Source organism: Chelonoidis abingdonii, chromosome 11 (assembly GCF_003597395.2).
Source record: "Chelonoidis abingdonii isolate Lonesome George chromosome 11, CheloAbing_2.0, whole genome shotgun sequence".
Lineage (NCBI taxonomy): Eukaryota > Metazoa > Chordata > Testudines > Testudinidae > Chelonoidis > Chelonoidis abingdonii.
This window is the reverse complement of record NC_133779.1, coordinates 49,331,947-49,353,741: the sequence shown is the minus strand read 5'-3', so window position 1 is coordinate 49,353,741 and position 21,795 is coordinate 49,331,947. Positions and strand designations below refer to the sequence as shown.

The 21,795-nt window shown below is 52.2% G+C and overlaps 1 protein-coding gene across 1 annotated transcript; it reads right to left on the bottom strand.

The window, feature by feature from the left end:
- Positions 1-12,902: 12,902 nt before the first annotated feature.
- LOC116831862 (heat shock 70 kDa protein 1A-like) lies at positions 12,903-14,825 on the bottom strand. Its single transcript, XM_032792195.1, has one exon. It carries the CDS (start codon positions 14,823-14,825, stop codon positions 12,903-12,905), a length of 1,923 nt encoding a protein of 640 aa, XP_032648086.1.
- Positions 14,826-21,795: the final 6,970 nt, after the last annotated feature.

Below are 21,795 nucleotides of genomic sequence, written 5' to 3'. Positions count from 1 at the left end.
GCTTGTCAGGGTTGAGTGTCCTGTCCAATTCCAGCTCATGTAATTGCATGGATTCATCACCCCCCTCCCCACCGTGGGATAGGTCCATGTTCCTGTTCCCATTTTATGGATGGGAAAACCAAGTCACACAAATCTGTGGTAGAGCTGAGATTAGAACCCAGAAGTCCTGATTCCCTAGCCCCTTCTTTGATCAGTAGACTGCTTTCCCTAGATGCTATGGGGATGTCTACACTGCATTGTAAACCTGGGTTACAATTGCTGGACCTTTGTCTCCCAGCATCCATACTGCACTCCGTAGACCTTCTGACTCGGGTCTCTGGCTTGAGCTGCGTCCACACTGCAAACTGACAAGGCTTGGACCCGAGTCACAGTGGTACTAGGGCTCTAACCCACCCCCCAGTAGGGTGCTAGGACCCAAGTCCTGAGTGGTTACTGACCCAAGTCAGACTGATTTGTGTGTGGATCGAGACAGGGTTTGAGCTCAAACCTGAGTCAGAGCCTGGGCTTAGCATGCAGTATAAACATACCCCCTGAGTCCAACTCCAGTCACTAAACCACGCTCCCTCACCAAGTCCAGAGTAGCATCCAGGTGTCTCGTCTCCCAGCCCTCCCTGCTCTAACCACTAGCCCCACACTCCCTCTAGCAGCCAAGATTCCTGACTTCCCAGCTACTGGTCTAATCCCATTCCCACCCAGAGCTCGGCCTAGACGCCTGGCATCCCACCTCCTGTTCCGGTGCATCAGCCAGAAAGACCATCATTCCCTCCCACCACAACCACTGTCCGTGTTGGGCCTTGTCTCTCATGAAATGCCTCCTGGGTCCTATTCCAGCAGCAGAGCAAAGACACATGCTGTGAGTCAGAGGAGCCTGCCTGCGCCTTTGCCACCCCACAGCTGCTTCCTATCACCTAGATGCATGCAACTGGGTTGTTCCTACTAGAGGAACCTCCGTTCCTCTTGAAACACTTCCTTTGATTTGTAGACTTTACTTCCTACTTGATTAGGAATTTGATTCTCACCTACCCACCCCCATTCTCCAGAGATCTCTGCAAACTAGTTTTCCATTTGCATCCCAGGGGATGAGTGGACTGCATGACACTTAGTCTTCAGCTAGGTTGGATGGAGTTTAACAAGCAGGCCATGCTCCAGGCCAGAAGTAGATGCACTTGAGTGCCGATGAATCATTTGGGGGGATTGTTGGTTTTTTAAACAGGGGAGTAGATGTTTGTACTGAGCAGAAGAGGGCTCAGAAATATCATGATTCTGGAAATCCTTTCACATTTCTATAGGGCTTTGTATCCCAAAGACATTCTTGGGATATAGGATCAGCCAACGCTTTGCTGAAATGCAGTCACCTCTGGGATGGGATGTAGCAGATGTTTACACAGGGATTACGCCCCTGAGCAATAGTGCTGGAACCATTTTTATAGCAGATGTGCTGAGAGTCATTGAACCAAACTGTAAACCCTGTATATAATGGAAACCATTTCAAGCCAGGGGGTGTTGTAGCACCCCTAGTTCCAGCACCTATGTCCCTGAGGCTAAAATGCAGCCACCTCTGGGATGGGATGTGACAGCTGTTTTTTATACAAAGATCATTCCCCTGGCACTGAGATGCAGCCACCTGCTTGTGAACCTTTCCTGCAAAGCTATATTTTTCTAGTTTGTAGAATGACTGGTTCGTCTTCAGAGCAGTGTGATCTAGTGGACAGAGCGCTAAACCTGGACCCACGAGATCTGGGTCCTACACCCTTCTCTGCTGGCAGGTACTTTGGGCAAATCACTTCCTGATCCCGTGCCTCACTTTCCCCATATGTACAATGGAAATAATAATTACTGACCTCTTTGGTAAAGTGCGTGGAGATCTACTCCTGCAAAGCACTGGGTAAGACCTAGGTGGTGGTATAAATGCAGCATGGGAGCATAGTCTGTATAACGTGGTATCTGACTTCTCATAAACCATCTGCGCTAGAAGATGCCGCCTGGAAAGATGGGACGCTGACCTTGCTGCTGGTGTTGAGCAGGAACTTTTAGCTCCTGTGGTTCATTGAATAGCAGGCCTGAAATGAGCTGCTGGTACCTGGGATCAGGTGAAAATCACAGGGTATTCTAGGAAGCACTCCATGTTCCCTGCCCCTATTCTGAGGGCTGTACAGCCCCCTACTGTGCACTGTGAGATATATGAAGGCTCCTTTCACCATCCCTAAGGGATCTCTTTAAATGGTTTCAAAGAATCTTAAAGACCCAAACCGAACAGAAACAGGATAGGGGAGCATCAGGCCCCTGCCGTGGCGGGTTCCCAGCTGGGCTCCTGTCTCACCCCAGGCCTTCCCACAAGGAAATTCTATTTAATCCCAAAAAGGTTCCCTAAGTGGAATCGCTATGGGGCTGAATGGCTGAGCTGCTTGGGTTTCCAGGGGGGGCCTGCTGACCCACCCCTGCCACCCCTCTGGGGGGAAGCTGTGGGCAAGGCTGTTAATATGCTGCTAAACTGCCCTGCGGGGATCAGAATTTGCAGGAGCGCTGCAAATTGGCTGGAGGTTTAGCAGCAGCTCATGGTCTAACCATGTGTACACACACATACACACACACACACACTGCTGCCACCACTGATCATGTCACAAGAGGTTTCCCTGGGAGTGGCCTGTATGTGGCAGGTGTCACTAAGTCAGCAGCCTTTGCACTATGACGTTTTGCACTGCTGTCGTGCCACGCTGCAAAGCAAGCACAATCCCATCAGGCTGCAGTGCCACTGTATCACAAGGCCATACCCCCTACTCCCTCTGTGAAAGCCCACGGAAGGGGGATGTTGCATCAGCCTTGATGGCATTCCAGGACTCTTAGAGCCCACTGGAATCCCGTCAGAATCCCATTCCTCGCCACCACACAGGGCATGGACATGTATACCCCCCGCCACAAACACACTCACACACGCTGACACAATCACAGACACACGCTCATGCCCGCACGTTCACACTTACGAATTCGTGCGCCCATGGTGATTCGTGCTCGCTCCCACGTTCACACCTACGTGTTCACAACCAAGACTTTCCTTCCTAAGTGCAAAATATTACTGCACTTCGGAAGGAAAAAATCAAATGCACAGCTACAAAAAGGAGGGATGACTGGCTGGGCGAAAAGGACCTGGGGACTCTAGTGGATCACTAGAGTCAATGAGGTGACGCCGTTGCCAAACTGGCGACTAGCATTCTGGGGGGTATTGACAAGAGCGTTGTATGTAAGACCCGGGAGGTCACTGTCCCGCTCGACTAAGCACTGGTGAGGCCTCAGAGGGAGTCCTGTGTCCAGCTCTGGGCACTGCACTTTAGGAAAGATGAGGAGGAGATCAACAGAAGTGATCAAAGGTTTAGAGAACCTGACCAATGAGGAGGAGTTTAAAAAACTGGACATGTTTAGTCTTGAGAAAAAACAACTGAGGGGGGACCTGATGACAGTCTTCAAATGTGTTAAGGGCTGTTATGAAGAGGACGGGGATCAATGGTTCTTCTGGTCTGCTGAAGACAGGACAAGTTATGGGCCTAATCTGCAGCAAGGGAGATTTAGGAGAGATATTACGAAAAACTTTCTAACTCTCAGGGGAGTTCAGCTCTGGAGCAGGCGTCCAAAGGAGGTTGTGGAATCCCCGTCACTGGAAGTTTTTAAGAACAGGCTGGACAAATGCCTGTCGGGGACAATCTAGGGTTACCTGCTCCTGTCTGAACACAGGGTGGGTTGGACAGGACCTCTCGGGACATTGCTCTGATTCTGAGCACTCGCACACACGGTCACTATTCACATCCACGCTCATGAACGTGCAACCGTTCCCACTCACCCCCATCCCAGACTGTAGAAGACAGGGGAGCCCCATCACAGACCCCTCCTTGAAAATCACCCACCCACCCTCACACATTCACCATTTGACCACCATGCCCACTTCTCTGCCTCCCAAACGCATATACACGCTAGTGAAGATTCATCCCCGACCCCCACCCGGTTCTGTCGGCAGGGCTGCCCTCATCTGGCTGGCTTATGTTCAGCCCAGAAATGGGCAGCCTCCTTTGCTACGCCTAGTCTGAAAAGGCCCCCGCAGGCCTGAGGGCTGGAGCAAAGCCACCCATAGCTGGGCGACCCAGGGCGGGGCTGCCCCCTTTAGGACGTGTCCAACTGTGTCACTAAAAGCAGCCCCGCGAACAGACCCCAGGGGCTGGATCTCTTTGACAGCTGCTGCGGAGAACCCAGCAGGATCTGGAGGATCCGATCCGCTTGGGAGAGCAGATTCCCGCTGCATGCCGTGGGTGGCTCCGTGCAGCCTCACATCTGCTGTTTGGCTAACTGAGGATCTACCAATGCTTGAACAGCCCATCCACTGGGGAGGGGTCAGGATGGCCAGGATCTGGCTGTATCAGAGAGGCTGGAGCGCCCCCGCCCTTCCCCATCCCCTCTCCTCTGTCCTCTGCCTTGCCCTGAGTAATTCAGTCCCAGCTGCAGCTTCTTGGTCTGGAAAATCTGCCATCCCCTAAGAGTCACTTTGGATGCAATGAAACAAGGCAGGGACTCAAACCTGCTTCCTTTGCAAACTCCCCTTAAAGCAACAGGCCCTCGGCAAAACCAGGCACATTCCCCCCAGCCCAGGGAAAGGGATGAACTTTTCTCCGACCTCACTTTGACCTTGTCAAGCCTCAGAGAGGAGAGTGGGTCCCTGGTTTTCTCTCTCGGAAGCTTTCATCACACCCTATAAACCATCCCCTTCTGACACAGCTCCTTCCAGCTAGCCTGGGGGGGGAAGGGGTGTTGTAACCCTCATCTGCCCTGCCCCCAGCAAACAGCTCCCACTGCCAGGGGCTAAGTCCATGCCCCCATCAGATCCCACTGCGCTAAGGTCATCAGTCCAGATCCTCAAATGGGAGTCAGCGTCTAGACAAACAGATGGGTCCTCTCCTCTCCCAAGGCAGTGAGGCAGGACAAGGCCTGGCTTTAATGCGCAGGGGGAGGTAGAAGGAATATCTAACATACACACACATGCTGCACTGCCGCTGGATTTTATATCAGGGCTGGAAATTATTAGAGCCCTTCATAACCTGTGAGGTCAGACAAACAAATGCCGAGGTGAGGTTGACCCACCCTCAGGCTTCAGGGCGGGAGCTGGGGGGCTCTGGGAGAGGAGGGTCAGGAAGAAATTATCATGATCATTTATCATTTGTATTACGGTAGCACCTTGGAGCCACTGTCACACACCAGCCTGCACTAAGTGCCCAGAACAAAAAGGCAGCCCTCCGCCCTAAAGAGATTGCAATTTAAATACATTATTGTTACAGGCAGGGGCCCATTGTGCCGTGCAGACACAGAGGAATAGACAGTCGCCTCCCTGAAGAGTTTACAGGCTGCATACACAAAGGGTGACCAGCTCTGTTTTACACCTGGGGAAACTGAGGCACAGAGTGAGGGAGTGATTTGCCCGAGGTCACTCGGACAGCCTGTGGCTGAGCCCAGACCTGGGTCTCTCGAGGGACAAGCGGAGTGTCCGGCCTCTCTCAAGAAGGATGCGTGGGCATGTTCCCCTCTTCTGGAGCATCCAGATGGGTTGGTCGTTAGGGTCAGGTGGGCCGGGCCACTCCCATGATGGTCTCTTGTCTTCCTTCAGCGCCCGACTCCTTCATCCTCCTCTTCAGTGATACAGCTCACCCGGAGTAGCCGTGGGGTGCGGTCCCACCAGTGGCTGTGGTTCCCACCCACTTGTCCATTCGGGTCCCACCCAGCCCCTCCCTTACCCCATAACCATGGAGACCAGATGCCCACCAAGGAGCGTTTACCCGCACAGCAAGGGGAAGCACTGAGGTAGGCTGGCGCCATGAGGAGCAACAGCTGCATCTCCGCCAGGCCTTGGCAGGGAAAGTGTTAACAGCCAGCCCTGGGCTGTCATGTTCCCTTAAGAGTCTCCGGCATAGAGTTATGGTGATCGATGACCTCGCCTTGACCTTCATTTTGTGCTGGATCCGAGAGAGAGGCCGAGGGGGCAGAGACACCAGGAGACACTCCTGCTCCTTCCCCCACAGACCGATGGACGGCAACCATCAGTGACTGAGCGAGCCTGGTTAAAACCTGTATGTGGGTCATCCAGAAGCCCCTTCGTCAGAGCAAGGCTCTCCTGAGGTACACAGCTGTGTATTAGCATGCTTGACAGCCTTACTGTGATTGTGTGCACATGCTTGTGTGTCTACACACATGTAACTGTGTAGGACTACATGGGTGTGTTATGATGCCAATCACTAGCTCTTTTCATCAGCAGATCTCAGCGCACTTTACAAAGGAGGTCAGGCTCCGTAACTTGGGGAAACTGAGGCAGCGATGGACAGTGACTTGCTCACACCCACCCAGCAGCAGAGTGGAGAGTAGAACCCAGCTGTCATGTGCCTAAGTCCAGTGCTTTACCCATTAGCTCACCCTGCTCTGAAAACAAAGCCACTCATTTGTGTGTGACTGTGGCTACATATACGTCTGGGTCTATGTGACATGGTGCGCGGCCGGGCTTGTTTTGGTGCGTCTGCACTGCTAGGCCGCACATCCAGCCACTCCCCCCGTGGGAATGGTCACATGCCAAGGCTAGGGCAAAGCCAGGAATCAAACCCTCATCTCCGGCCACCCAAGCCAAACACCTGGCTCTTAAGTCAACCCTGCCTCCCACACGCTCAGGGATATTTACAGTGACATGGGAGCCTTTGCAAAAGCAAGGAGCTGTTTGTTACTTTCCAATCTGACCATTCGTAGCTTAGCACCCAGAGGCAGAAGTTAAACCACAAGCCAGTGCCCTGATGAGCCAGCCAAGCTGTGATGGATCCCTGCTCTGGCTCTCTCTCTCTTCCCCTTGTCTGTCTTCCTGGGGTTTTCTACTATCACGTGTGGATGCTTCAGTCGCTGGGTGTCTCTCTGCCTTGCTGGATGCTCTGTTGATTCAGGGCTGGTTTCAGCCACTTATTTAATGACCTTTTTCATTCTGCCCAGGCACTCCCATGCTGCATGACTCCTGGGGTACTTTGGCAGGAGACAAACTGGTTGTGGTTGGCTTTTTCTCCCCCACAATACAACAGGAAATCGAGGCACGCATTGCTTTCCTACAAACAACACAGCAAATTCCGCTTCGTGCCATGGGGCTGGGAAGAGAACCCAAGTCTCCTGAGTCTCTGCAGCACATACTACCTACCAGACCACGCTGTCTGAGATAATCAAACCCTGGCTGGGCATTAGTCTATTTCTTGATTCTGCAACTTGGATCCTTGGAAGAAACTTCAGAAGGGACCTTAGTGCCTAGAATGGCTGGAGGCCAGAATCTGGGGGGTGGGAGTAGAACGTAGGAAGATCTTTCCTGAACTCCCCAAAATATGGGGGAGAGAGGGGGGAGCAGAACATAGGAAGATCTTCTTTCCTGAACTCCCCAGCAAAGGTGAGCTTGTTCATTATCCATGATGCAGAAATTTGGCATTATTTATTCACATATGACTAGCTGTTGTCTTGCAGCTATAAATTATTGCCGGCATAAAAAAAAAAAAACTTGAAAAGCTAATGCAAAGACTACAAATTAGCAGCAATTTTTTTTTTTTTTTTTTTTTTGTGATCGGCTGCGCCATTGGCAGAGTTCTTTAAAATGCCATTCTGTCTGGCATAATTGTATAGTAGGTATTTCCATTCAAGCAGCAAGAACGCCTCCTGAAAATATGAAGACTTGGTAAAATCTAATTGACAGGGAGAATAATAAGAGTTCAGTGCCAAGCTGTTGGAGAGGGGGGAATGAGACTCCAGGATTCTTCAGTGGGGGAGACTGAGGTACAATGGGAACAATCACACGCCAGCATTTTACCACATAAACTACAATAAGGCTGAACTTCGGATGAATACAGAAAAGGACGTTGGATGGGAGATGGTGAAGGGGGAAATAAAGTGGAAGAGAATCAGAGAGAGGAAGGGGAAGGTAAAGCAGAGGAGAGAGGACACAAGACAGGCAAGGAAGGACTGAAAGAGAAGCATAACGCACTTCAGTCTCCCTGGACACTCAATAACAGACTTAAAAGTGGCCATTCGTCAACAAAAACACTTCAAAAACAGACTCCAACGAGAAACTGCAGAACTGGGATTCGTTTGCAACCTGGTCACCATCAAATTAGGCCTGAATAAAGACTGGGAGTGGCTGGGTCACTACAAAAAGTCGTTTTCCCTCTGCTGATACTCATCCCTTCTTGTCAACTGCTGACAATAGGCCACTTCCACCTTAATTGAATTGGCCTCGTTAGCACTGACCCCCCCCCACACACACACTTGGTGAAGCAGCTCTCATCTTTTCATGTGCTGTAATATACATACTGCTTACTGTCTTTTCCATTCCATGCATCTGATGAAGTGGGTTTTAGCCCAGGTAAGATTATGCCCAAATAAATGTGTTAGTATCTACGGTGCCACAAGGACACCTCCTTGGTTTTGCACTTTCAAATGCCCTTCAGTGACTCCGGAGCAGAGCTGGGTGCAAACTGCAGTTTCCCTTTTGCTGGAAATTCTCTGATGGCAACATTTGTTCCAACCACCCGGCTTCGGAGGATGAAAATGTAAAGCTGGGGAAACCAGCGAATTTAAACCGGCCTGTGCCTGACAGGGCGGAGAGGTTGGGATGTCTCCCCAGCCCACATCTAGAGGTTTCTATCCCTTTGGGACTTCAGGGCCATTATTTCCAGGCTCCCGATTTGAACGCAAATATGAATGAGTTCCGGGAAAGCCAGACAAATGGAGCCGCTGGGGAAGAACTACTGAGTTAGAAAGGAAAATCCCGGTTCCTTGACGCCCCCTCCCATCCAGCAGCTCCACTCCCCTTTTGGATTCATAATAAGCTTAATTCCCTGTTGAGTCAACAGCATGCTTCAGTGCTTCAGCCCTTCCCTTCCCGCTCCAAGGGGCTGGCCTCTGTCAAAGGCCCCATGGGACAGGAAAGCCCTGTCCCTTTTCTTTCCATTTCCCCCGATTAAATCCCCTCTTCTCCTGCCAGTTCGACACCCTCAGCCAGAGCCTGGGGTCACCATAGTGCTGAGCATCAAAGGCTCTGCTGAAACCGTCAGCCTTAGCACCAGTCCGGGAGCGGAGAGGGGAGGCAGATTTGCAGGGCGCGGTGGGGTTATTTACCATGGGTACCTCCAGCACCCATGGGCACCACTCCCGATGGTTGGGACTCAGGAGACCTGGGTGCACTTCTGTGCTCTTCCAGACACTGGTTGGGTGGGTCCCGGAGCTGCTCTGTGTTCCTGTCCCATAAAACAGAGATACCAGCTCTGCCCTGTCTCGCAGGGGCGCTGTGAGGCAACTGCAGGCAGTGCTCAGAGACCACCTAAGACACAGCAAGCGCCCTCAAGCTGGGACTGAAGATCAGGGGCTATTTTTAAAATTGCCTAGATACACTGAAACTTCTTGGGGCTATTCTGAGCTCTGCCACTGGCTTCCTGTGTGTCCTAGGCCAAGTCACTTCATAACTGATTGTCACATGTAGCATCTAGGAGCCCCATGCATGGACCGATCAGGACCTCAAGGCCAGGGTGTTGTACAAAGACAGAACAAAACAAAGGAGTCTGCCCCCCACCTCCTCGCAGGAGCTTGCAGCCTAAGTATCCCCAGGGATAAATTGAAAGGCCTGGCTGACCTTCTTCCCAAGGCTTGGAAGGATTCGATAGGTACCGATAGATGTCGGTGAATGTCAATTTCACCGCAGGCACAACCCCCTCTTCTCTCCCTCCTCAAGGCAAAAATATTGCCTGGAACTTTACCGATCAACAAAGTAAGAAAACTGCTGCTTGAAAACGTATGGGAGACTGTCGTTAAATAATTACCACCCAGAATGTCCCACAGCTGTGAAACTTTAATCAATACAAACTTTGGGGGTGGGGGAGGTGAATGCTTAAAAATGCTGCAAGAGTATGACCATGCAAATGGATCAAAATCGAGAAAAGGGCTTAAAATAAACGTCTAAGTTATCCGTTGGCACGATAAAAAAAAAAATCTAATTCTGCCAAGTCTTCATACAAGACAAAGTGCTTTGAAATCAGCCAGGCCGCTGCTGCAGGCACCTCAAGGTGACAGAAGGAATATGAAGCCAGAAGAGGAGTTTTTAGCCCCGTGACGGGTCCAGCTGTCTCCTGGTGAGCTCTACAAATGCCATCCATCTTCTGGGGGAGGGGGAAAAAAGCCCTGCAACGCTCACTTCCAAACCCCTTCCATTCCCGTAAGTGGCCATTAATTCCCGTCTGATCGGCGCAGGATTACAGTGCATGGAAATCAAATGACTTCATTGTGATTAAAGTTTATGGCTGCGCAGGGAGCGACAGGATGAATAATCATTGGCCACTTAGCGGAAAGTGGCACTGAGATTTCAGCCCATTTGCGGCTGCCTCGGCAGAGATTTCACTAGCCCACCAGGAGGGGCCCGATCCTGCCTCCTTCTTTTCCATGAGCCGCTTGAGCGAAACAACCCCCCACAGGCTGAAGGGGCTTCAGCCTTTTTGCACAAGGGTGAATTTCGCCCAGAGAAAGGGAAGGATCACAACTCCCAGTGGAAAGGCAGCCACCTCTGGGGTGGAACACGGCAGCCATTTAAACAGCACTGTGTGACGGTTTAGGACAGGAGAGCCTCAGACCCCATCCTGGGGGATTTTGACAGAGGCAGCATGAGGTTTTTACGTGACGGGGTTTTTACGTGACTGGGCTCCCTCAGAAATGGCCCACAGGTCTGCAAGAGCAGGTCCCTATTGTGGAGTCTTTATCCTGCTGCGGGCGCCGGGCGGCAGCTAACAGCAGCAAGAAAAGGGAGCCTGTCGTGCAAAAAGGCCCCAATGCAATGGGGTGCTCCTCTGATCTCTCTGCTTCTCCAGCCCAGAGAAAGCAGGGTCATGGTGGACGGCTGGGGGGGTGGGGAGACGGGACAGCCAGGTGGTGGGGACAGAGGGGGCAGAGCTGGGGATAGAGAGAAGGAAGAAGGAAGATTTGTATCACCCTCATTCCTGGAAAAATCTCCAGGCCGTTTATGTCTCTTCTCATTTTCCTGCACTGCCCCAGCTGTCTGTCTCAGCCTACCACCTATCATAAGGACATAAGGGCGGCCATCCTGGGTCAGACCAAAGGTCCATCTAGTCCAGTGTCCTGCCTTCTGACAGTGGCCAGTGCCAGGTGCCCCAGGGGGAATGAACAGAACAGGTGATCCTGAAGTGATCCATCCCCTATCACTCATTCCCAGTCCTCTTCACCTCAGGGTGTATCTGCCCTAGGAGTGCCTGACCGGCATGCAAGACCAGCAAAGCATTCCAGGTGTGGATGCCGCCCATCCCTGGCAAGGCAGTTTTTGCCCAGGTTGAGTTTGATCCACCACACCTGGAGGGAACTCAACCACGCTGGCCGAAGCAGCTTCTGCTGGCAGAGCAAAGTTAGTCAAGGAGCGCGCCTGCCTGGCAGAACTGGGCCAGGGGAAGCGGTAGCATAGACCCAGCAGTAGCGTAGACCCAGCCTAAGATTATTTGCTCTTCGGGGCAGGGATCAGCTCTTCCTTCCACGTTTATACAGCTCCTGGCCCAACGGGATCATGGTCCTGGGACTGGGGCATGGAGGCACTACCATGACACAGATATTAAATAATCATCAGACTGAAAGAAAAGGAAAAAGGATGAAAATTTCATCCAAACTTCTTTTCCAGGGATTTGGGTGCAGAAATGTCCATTTCAGTTAGATTTTTTTCCTGGATAAAATACTTCTCTGTTATCCTTCATCATCCTGCAAACCCCTCTCCACCCCCACCCGCCAGCCTCTTAGCAGGGTGACCCTCCTGGGGAAAGGGTTTAAGTGGCTTTTGCTTATTCGGCGACACAGACAATCCTCAGCCCGACTTAGCGATAAAGTGAGCTGGGAGGGGCAATTTGGGGAGAGAGGATCAAGGGTGTGGGCTGAGCAGTCTGGAGAAAGGACCCTAGAAATAGCCTTTCAGGGACGAGGACCTGCAGCTGAACCTGAGACTAGCTAGTTCAGTCTTTGGGCAGACAAATGAGCCCAGATAGGCTACAGCAAAACCTCCTGGGTGGCCAACCCTCCTGATTGGTTGAAGGGACCCAACAGGGCTGTTCGCTGGCTGCTCAACGCTTATGATCGCTCCTGTGCCTGCCTCTTTCCCAGCCTTGCTCCAGCCCTACTTGGATCCTGACTCCAGCTCTGACCCTGGACGTTGTTCCTGACCGCTGAATCCTACTCTAACCACAAGGCACAACCGCCCACATCCCAGTCAGGAAGCTTTCCTTCCCAACTGACCGCCCCCACCTCAGGCAAACAGCCCAGGCCTTGCAGTGCAGCGGGAGGTTTGATTTCTTGTCTCCTTATCTCAGCTCTGATACCTGCCAGGCCTGTTAACAGCCAGAAGTGCTGCATGGTACGCATTGCCATAGAGCGTCTGGGTCAAAGAAGTTGCCTCAGAGGGGGAGGAGGGGGTAAATGGTCTGATGGTTTAGGAACTGGGAGTCCAAACTTCCTAGTTCTTTGAGGCAGTGGGGTTTAGTGATTAGAGCAGGGGACTGGGAGTCAGGAAGCCTTGGTTCTATTCCTGTCTCTGCCACTCACTGCTGGGTGACCTTGGGCAACTCACATCTCCCTGTGCCTCAGTTTTCCCCATCTGTAAAATGGGAGTGATGATACTGACCTATCAGGAATGCAGGGGGAAGGTGAAATGGTTCAGGGCACCAGTCATTGATTTAGGCGCCGGGCAGGGGGGCCTGGGAGCAGAAAGCTCTGTGCAGCCATCTGTTGCTTTGCTAAATAGATGCACAAAGGAGGCAAAATGCTCCGGGTCCCTTGTTTTTTTTTTAATGCATCCTTTAGGCACAGTGCAGTGCGGTCCATATTCAACCCACTTCCTCACCATGCTGGGCAACAGCAGCCTCCGCCCCATCTTCTTCACCCCTGGCCTCCCCTTCCCTCCCCCGACCTTGGCTGAGGTCGGAGAAGACCGAGTCCCACGCCTCCTCCAGCTCTCTCCGCCGCTGCTCGTACGCCTCCTTCTCTGCCAGCTGGTTTCCCTCCAGCCAGGAAGTGGCCTCCTCACACAGCTCCAACACCCTTTTCTTGGCCCGAACATCAAGGGCCTGGCCTCCCTCCACAGCCCTCTTCAGGTGGAGAGAGCATGACTCCAAAGAGTTCATGGCTGCGATCTTCTCCTGCTGCGCCTCGTCTTGTGCCCTGTGCTCCTCGGCCTCCCACACCATCCGCTCCACCTCCTCTCTGTCCAACCGGCCCCTGGTGTCGGTGATGGTGAGCTGGCTAGTGTTGCCAGTATCCGTGTCCCTTGCCGACACGGTCAGGATGTTGTTGCTGTCGATGGAGAAGCTGACCTGGATGATGGGCTCTCCGCGCAGCGCCAGAGGAAGGCCGCTTAGGATGAAGGTGCCCAGCAGGTGGTTGTTTTTGCTCATGCGTCTCTCCCCTTCGTAGACCTCGAACACAACCGTCTCTTGGTCGTCTTCCGCCGTGGTGAATTCCATGGTTTCCTGGGTTGGGATCGGAGAATTGCGTTTGATCACGGTGGCCATCACCCCTCCTACCGTGTCAATCCCCAGAGACAGCGGGGTCACGTCCAGGAGGAGCACGTTTTGCAGACCCTGGGACCTGTTGCCTGTCAAGATGGCCGCCTGCACAGCTGCCCCGTAGGCCACGGCCTCGTCTGGGTTGATGTTTTTGCTCAGTTCCCGCCCACTGAAGAACTCCTGCAGCAGCGTCTGGACCTTGGGGATGCGGGTTGAGCCTCCCACCAGCACGATGTCGTGGATCTGATCCTTGTTCATGTCGGCGTCCCGCAGCGCCTTCCCTAAGGGCTTTAAGGTGGCCTGGAAGAGGTCGGAGCACAGGTCCTCGAAGCGAGCCCGGGTGACAGTGGTGTAGAAATCCACCCCCTTGTACAGGGAGTCGATGGAGATGGTGGCAGCGGTGCTGGAAGAGAGCGTGCGCTTGGCCCTCTCGCAAGCCGTCCTTAGCCTCTGCATGGCCTTCTTGTCCTGGCTGAGGTCCTCCTTGTGTTTCCTCCTGAACTCCCGCACCAAGTGATCCACTAGCCGGTTGTCGAAATCCTCCCCGCCTAGGTGGGTGTCCCCCGCCGTGGCCTTCACCTCGAAGATGCCGTCATCCACCCTGAGGATGGACACGTCGAAGGTGCCACCGCCCAGGTCAAAGATGAGGATGTTGCGCTTCCCTTCCCCTTTGTGGTTGGCCTCCAGGCCATAGGCAATGGCCGCTGCCGTGGGCTCATTGAGGATCTTCAGGACGTGGAGGCCAGCGATCGTCCCAGAATCTATGGTGGCCCGGCGCTGGGAGTCGTTGAAATAGGCTGGCACCGTGATGACGGCCTGGGTGATGGAGCAGCCTAGGTAGGCCTCAGCTGTCTGCTTCATCTTGGTGAGCACTATGGCAGAGATCTCCTCAGGGTAGAAGGCCTTTTCCTTCCCCTTGAAGGACACCTGCACCTTGAGCTTCCCAGTATCGCTCACCACCTGAAAGGGCCAGTGCCTCATGTCCAGCTGAACCATGGGGTCCTCAATCATCCGGCCAATCAGCCGCTTGGCATCAAAGATGGTGTTCTGGGGGTTGAGGGCAGCCTGACTCTTGGCTGGGTCCCCCACCAGGCGCTCCGTGTCTGTGAAAGCCACGTAGCTGGGCGTGGTCCGGTTGCCTTGGTCGTTGGCAATGATCTCCACCTTGCCGTGCTGGCAGACCCCCAGGCAGGAGTAGGTCGTGCCTAGGTCTATCCCCACAGCTGGTCCCTTGGCCCCATGCATGGTCGAGGGCGAAGCTGCAGTGCAAAAAGAGATCTGCTCCTGGGGCTTTCTGAAGACGCAGAACTGCTCCCATGGGTTGTTCCCTGCCCCTTGCTCCCACCTCAGCTGGTTGGTAAATTGACTTCCATGGGCCTTGTTCTCCTGGACAATCTATTAATATTGTCTTTGCCCCCAGCCGGGAGGCAGGAGCTTCCCCACCTCAGCTCCCCTAGAGACCTGACTGCCTTTACCACGACACGTGTCACAATAGGGCCAAGCCACCAGCCTGCTGCTGCACCCCGCTCTCCATTATGGCTTGCAACCCTATGGGTGTTATTGGCAGCTCTGGAAATGGAGTATTCCCACTGTCCTACTGAAGCGTGACTGTGCTGGGGGGGGCAGGAGGCGGCATGGGAGTGAATGTGAGAGGAGGCGGGGCGCATTGGGGCATCACGGGGGACATGAACAGAAAGAGGGGACCTTGGGTCATATGGAGGCTTGGCAGAATTCAATTTTGATATTTTTATAATTTTGACAGCTGATATTGGTTTCTTTCAGATCTATATTTTTTTCGATTTGCAGCCATTGAAACATCACCCTTGTGTGAAATTTGAGTTGTGAGCATATTTTTCCCTTTTTACCTATTTAAATTTTCACAGTTGTGGAAAATGCCGGGAGCGGGGGGGATGGGGAGGGGAGGGGGTATCAGACAATGATTTAATGACAGTAGACGCGGAGAATGAAAAAGTTAAAAGCTTTATACCCCATTAACACAAACGATTAACGTCGCATGTCAAAATATACAAAGTAAATATCCTGCAATCAACAGATTGTACCTGTTTTTACTATTCATTCGTGAGTCCATTTGTAACCAGCCTAATTCAAAAGTCTGAATCACTGGATTTTGAAGCTAATAAATTCTCAAGCAGCATTTTTCTTACTTTTTCTATCTGTATATTTTGATGATTATTGAAGGAAATAGTTTTTGTTGTTGGTTTGTGTGTGTGCAGTGAAATCAATGTCTACCGATAAAAAGCTGATCCTTCCAAGCCTTCTTATTTATATTATTATAGACAAGCGCCTGACAATCAGGATATGAACCCAGCCAGCTCTCACATAATGCTTTCTAGCCCTAGCTCTAAACAGGAAGGCAGTACCAGTATCCTCATTTAATATATGGGGAAACTGAGGCACACAAGAGTGACATGACATGCTCACAGTTCTCCAGCAGCAGAGCCAGGCCAAGAACCCCAGGTCTCCTGAATGCCAGGTCAGTGCTTTATCCACTAGGCGACTCTCTTTCTCCTGGCTGTAGGAAGAGCCATTCATGGCTACTGACATGCAGGAAGCAGTTGTAGCAAATTGGAAATAGTGCCTACTTTGGGTAGCTTTTTGAGCCAATCCCAGTTGAGTACAAGCACCTAGATTCTAGGGGATGGACATTGTAGAGATGCAGGAGAGAGAGACGGATTGGTAAGAGAGGATGGATGGACAGAGACCAAAGGAATGGGCAGACAGAGAAAAGACAGGATGGATAGTTTGCTACCCCTGAGAATGGTAGCTGAGGAACCTTCCTCCCGAGGCCTTTCTCAGTGCTACCAACTCTCACGATGTTATTGCAAGACTCTCCATATTTGATGTTTGAATCCCCAGCTCCTGGAGTCTTGTGATTATGGGGAAATCTCAGCTTTCAGTTAACCATCCCCTCCTCCTGCAGCTGCAGAGAAAAGCTAGGAAAAGTGACCCCCGAGAAGCTCCGAAATCGAAAAGCAAAGAACCCAGTGTTTTGCCGTTTGAAAAATCTCATGATTTTTATGTGACTTTCGGGGGGTGGGGGAGGGGCTGCTGATTCCTGATATTTAGAGCACTCGGGCTGGGCCACCCCATGCATGCCCCAGCTCTTCCCCATCACAGGCGTTACTGATCCCAGATCCCCCCCGTTGTGGCGTCATCCCAAGAAGGGTCATTCTGAAAACATGCAGGGTGTCGTGGGGTTGATGTGAGTTCCCAGGGTGGAGCTGATTTCAACACTGCGGAGAAGGGGGCAGTGAGAGGGTGGATTCACGTGCCCTCCCCTTCCCTAGCATGAATGAGGAAACCCACAGTCCAGTCAATCTAATTAAAACCGCTTGTCTTTGCACTTTGATCTGCCTTCCCCGTCAACCTGAACTGGGTCGCTGGCGAGTTAAGAGACATATTAACTCGCCCATACCCACGCTTCGGGTAGCGGGGGAGCATGAAGGAGGACTGAGGGGGCATTAAAGGGAAACTGTTGATGCTGGGGGGGGGAAGAAAGGCCCCCTTTTCTCCGCACGTCCTCCCCGCCCCCGCGCCCTCCCCAAGCTGACATGAACAAGCAGTTTCCCCCCCGCCCAAACATGGGTTGCATTAAAGTCTCAAGACCGGGTCAGGTTGGAGAAGGAAAAAGGATACTACAGCTTTACAGTAGCGCGAACTATAGAGCCACTGTTTCGGCGGTGACCCCGGGGGTCAAAGGTGAAGGGTTTCCCAGGAGCGTCTTTGATGAGAGCCATCTTTGATGAGAAAGGAGCCTCTATACAGATGTCCCATAATTACCATGAGAATGTGCAGCACATGGTCGAGAAACGCAGCCCCGAAAGGGAGGTTTAATGGAATGTAATTAAAACGGCCCCTGTTCAGCGTTTTCACTCGCACTTTCTTGCTCGCTCGGGCCCCACTTTAACCTTTTCAAGGCTCGGTTCGTGACAAGCGGCGCAGAGAGCTGGCACGGCCCCACGCCCAGGATTTAAAAAGGGATTGGACACATATATGGAAAACAAGAATATCCAGAGTTATCACTATTAATGATACCAAAAATTCTGGAAGAGACATTAAACCTCATGTTTCGAGACTGAAGGCAATCTCCAGCTATTGGAGACCAGGATGAGACCAAGCATAGGGGGCAGATTACCACACATCTGCTCACTACTGCATTAATGCACCTTCTGAAGAATCTGGGGCTGGCCACTCTCAGAGACAGGATACTGGACTGGATGGACCTGCCAATTCCTACGTTCGGAGTCTTTATAGGATTTTGATTCAGGCCCATCTCTTTATATAAGTGCGAAGTGTAATGATTATAAACCTCCCTGGGTACGTTTACACAGCCTGCAGGCGTGAGCTTCCCAGCCCAGGTTGACAGACTTGGGCTCATGCTACCACACTAAATATATTTGTGTAACGTTGCGGCTAGGAAAGGGGAGTGGGCTTCAGAGCCCAAGTTGCAGCCTGAGCTGTAACTTCAAAGCGCTGTCCACACAGCTACTTCCAGTGTCGTAGCCGAGCCCCCCAAGCCTGAGTCTGTCAACCTGGCCTAGGGGGCTTGCTGCTGAAGACTGTGTAGACCTACCCGCTGTGTCCTCACTCAGGGACTAAGAGGTCACCGTCGGCCTAATTTTCAATGGCAGGCTGACACAATGTATTGCACAAAACCAAAATGTGCAATCACCTGCCTAATGTGCACGTACAATGACTGTAATATTACTCCCACCGGCTATTTGCATGCCCGGCTGCAGTAAAGGTGCATGCCTGATTTGGAAAAGTGGACCTGTAATGGCACAAAACAACCTCATTCACTTTTAATACTTAAACTGAATGCTGCAGCCTCACTCGGGCCATTTGCTTCTGCGTTAAAATGCATCGCTTCCCTGTCTGCTTTACAGGCTCAGTAATCTCTGGGCAATTGGTCACTGCAGCAGTTAATGTCCCGTTCGTCGGAGCATTAACTGCCCTTGGCTTTGTCATGGGCCATTAGCTGACTAGTTCTTCATTAATTTGCTGGTAATAATTTCTAGAGGGCTTAATTTTTGCTCTCCTAAAGATCAGCTCTTGCATGGTGCTGAGCCATTTCAACTTCCACAGACTTCACCTGGGGCTGAGATTGCTAGCTCAGGAGATGGTCAGTCCCTCACAGGATCAGGCCCATTAATTGCTAATACAGGGACGGGGAGCTTCAGTTATGGGGCTGAACAGATCATTTTAAGGGATCTGAACCTGTACAGGCATAATCTGCTGCATTCCAGTCAACGTAACCTGACTGTGGACCATGCTGCAGGACAGTGCTCTGGAGTTTCACATCTGCAACTGTGTCAAGAAGAGACAGGCACCGCAGTCATATTATCGCTCTCATGGCAGCTCTGTTCCTGCTCGAACGTCTCTACAGATATTTTTATTCATACATGAACGAGGAAGGAGATGCTGAGCTGAGGCACTGGCTCCCCCGTCATGGAGAATTCCTCCCCCTCCTTTCCTTCTCCTCTCTCTCTCTCCTTTGGATGAAAGCTCCCCTTTCATCCCGCTGTCATGACCGAGGCATCTCACTTTCACTCGTCTCACTAAGGCCCTTCAAGAGCGGAGGCTGCTGCATTCTGATAATACCAACAAGCACCAGGATTTCAAGCAAAGGCTTACAGGCTGCTGCCTAATGCATCAGCTGGTTGGGCTGCCAGGCTGTGGAGCACTTGTGGAGAGGGTGAGGCATCCAAAGATGCTCTGAGCTAGGGGGTCTAAACAAAACTGAATTGTGCTCTCTAACCAATAAAGCCTTAAAAAGCATCCCCGGNACCCTGCCCAGCCCCAGCCCATTCCATCCACCCCCCAACGTCCTCTGGGAAGCTCCATCCAGGCTGTCGGGAGAAAGTCACCGGCTCTGCGTAAACACCTCCCCAGCCGATCGGAGCTGAAAATCTGGGCATTCCTAGTCCCATCTCGCGATACCCACCTCAGCAGAGGGACACCTTTCCACTTGCAACTTATCAGCTATGGCCCCTGGGTTTTGCTAACACTGGACTTTTCTAAAGCACCAAGCAAGCTCTGGGTGTGTGTGTGTGTCTACATGTGTTAGGAAAGAGATTGTCGATTTATTCCAGGTGGTTTTTAAAGGGTAGCTGGAACGAGTGGACAGGGGGATGCACCTTTCTCCCAAGTCCTGCCTCCTATGGGATCTTAGCCCAGATGTGATTCACCCCAGCGCAGTAGGATTCACCCCAGTGCAAGTCAGTTGTGTCTCTACCAGGGCACTGGTGCAGCTTCACCCTTGGCTAAAATCCCAGTGGAGGAGAGGCTTCGGCCAGGCCCCTTTCCCACACCAGCCCCCTCTGCAGCGCTCTCCTTGAAGTGCTCGGAAAGGGATGTCGTTCTGGGCTCTCTGACGGCCTGCAACCACTGCTACTAGCAAGGGGTGCAGAATGGCACCTAAATGATGGAAACTAAACTCCCTTCTTATCCCTGGAGGGGGATCATTCCAGGCAGTGGCATCAGTTCAGATATTTCTGGAGGGGGGGGGAGGAAGAAGGGGCAAATTCAAGTCCCTCCCCCCTCCCACACCAGCTGGGACCCTATTCCGGTCCCATTCGCCCTTACCTTCCAGAGACGCTGCATCTCCCTCAGTCAGGGAGGCTCCCCTCTCTTACCCTTACAGTGACTGAGACGGTGCTGCCAGGAGTTGAGTTCTCAGCCGACTGTGCCGTGCACCAGGTCACAACACCATGGGGCCCAGTGGCCCCTCAGCCTGGACAGAGGCTGATGCTTACAAGTGGTTGAGCTGTGGCTCCCTGGCTTTCTGGCCTATGCAACTCTGAATAAGCGCAGAATTGAACCTAGGGTTTAAAATCAGGATGGAGTGTGGGGGTGTCTTAGGTGCCTATATAAGACAAAGCCCCAAATATCAGGACTGTCCCTATAAAATCAGGACAGCTGGTCACCCGAATTGCACCACTGATTCTGGGCCCAAGTTGGGACTCATTTGCAGGGCAGTGTGGACTGGAGGAAGCTGGCCCCGCTATATCTGCTCTGTGGCTAGACGCAGGACTCCAGGCCTCAGGGCTGTCTCACACACATTGGCCATCAACTGCAAAATTCACCTCCTTTAAAAAAAAACAACCCTGCATCTCCTCTTATGTTTGGGGTCAGATGGGCTTGGAAAGACCCTCCTCTTCCTCTGTTTTGGCTGCCACCAGACACTCTCATCTGTATGATAAACCCCCATGCATAAAAAGACAGATAGGCTAATATATCTGTAATCCGCCTTTCACACACTCGCAAACCAGGGCCAGGCACCAAGCAGCCCGAGCACAACGCGAGAGGTTAATCTCCATGAAATCAGCCCTTCAGCCTGGCTATTATGCTCATGTCAAGATGTCAGGGGCAGAGAGATGCTAACTTTGCTAGCGAACTCCCTCCGCACATTCCTCCCACTTGTTGGGTCTCTGGCCGGGGGGAGGGGGGGGGGGATTTTGGGGTGGAAATGTCATCCCTGTTCTGTTCACAGCATACTCTGAGAAGTTAGAGACACACATAATACACTCTTTCTGAAAATCCTGGCCCCACGGAAGCTAATGAAAGCTCTGGAAGGCTGCAACGTAATACTGCTTTAATTCCTAGAATCCAGAACTTTAACACACACAAAATCCCCATAGCGGGACGAGTCCAAGGAGGCTGCTGCTTAAAACACACAGAGGTACAACTCACCCCACTGCAGGCTGGATGACTGCAGACTGGCTACAGCTAGATTCAGGTCACTCGCTTCCCTACAGAGCCACCCAGCCTGCGAGCAGGACCAGGAAGCCCCTTACAAACGCCAAGGGAGAGCTTGTAATTTGCAATGTACCACAGTACCCAGGGTCCTGGCTGGGTTCTACCGGAACAACAAGCTCGTGCTGCAGCCCCTGTGGCCGTGGCATCACTGTTCCAGGGCCCGAGCTAGCTAGATCAAAGCTAGGTCGGGTACATCCACATGTGCTGCAATCATATCCCATCATTGCAGGGGAGACACACCCTAAATGAGTATTGCCCCTTTGCTGAGCAACAGCCGAATCCACCACCTGGCAGGTCCAGCTCCCGTTTAGAGCTGAAATCAGTGACGTGGGGATAGGCGTTCACTTAGTGCAGAATAGTTTATTTAAAGCATGTACAGGGAGGGGGTCACATTCAGTGGCTCGGGCCACAGGCCACACAGTCAGGTGCAGAGCAG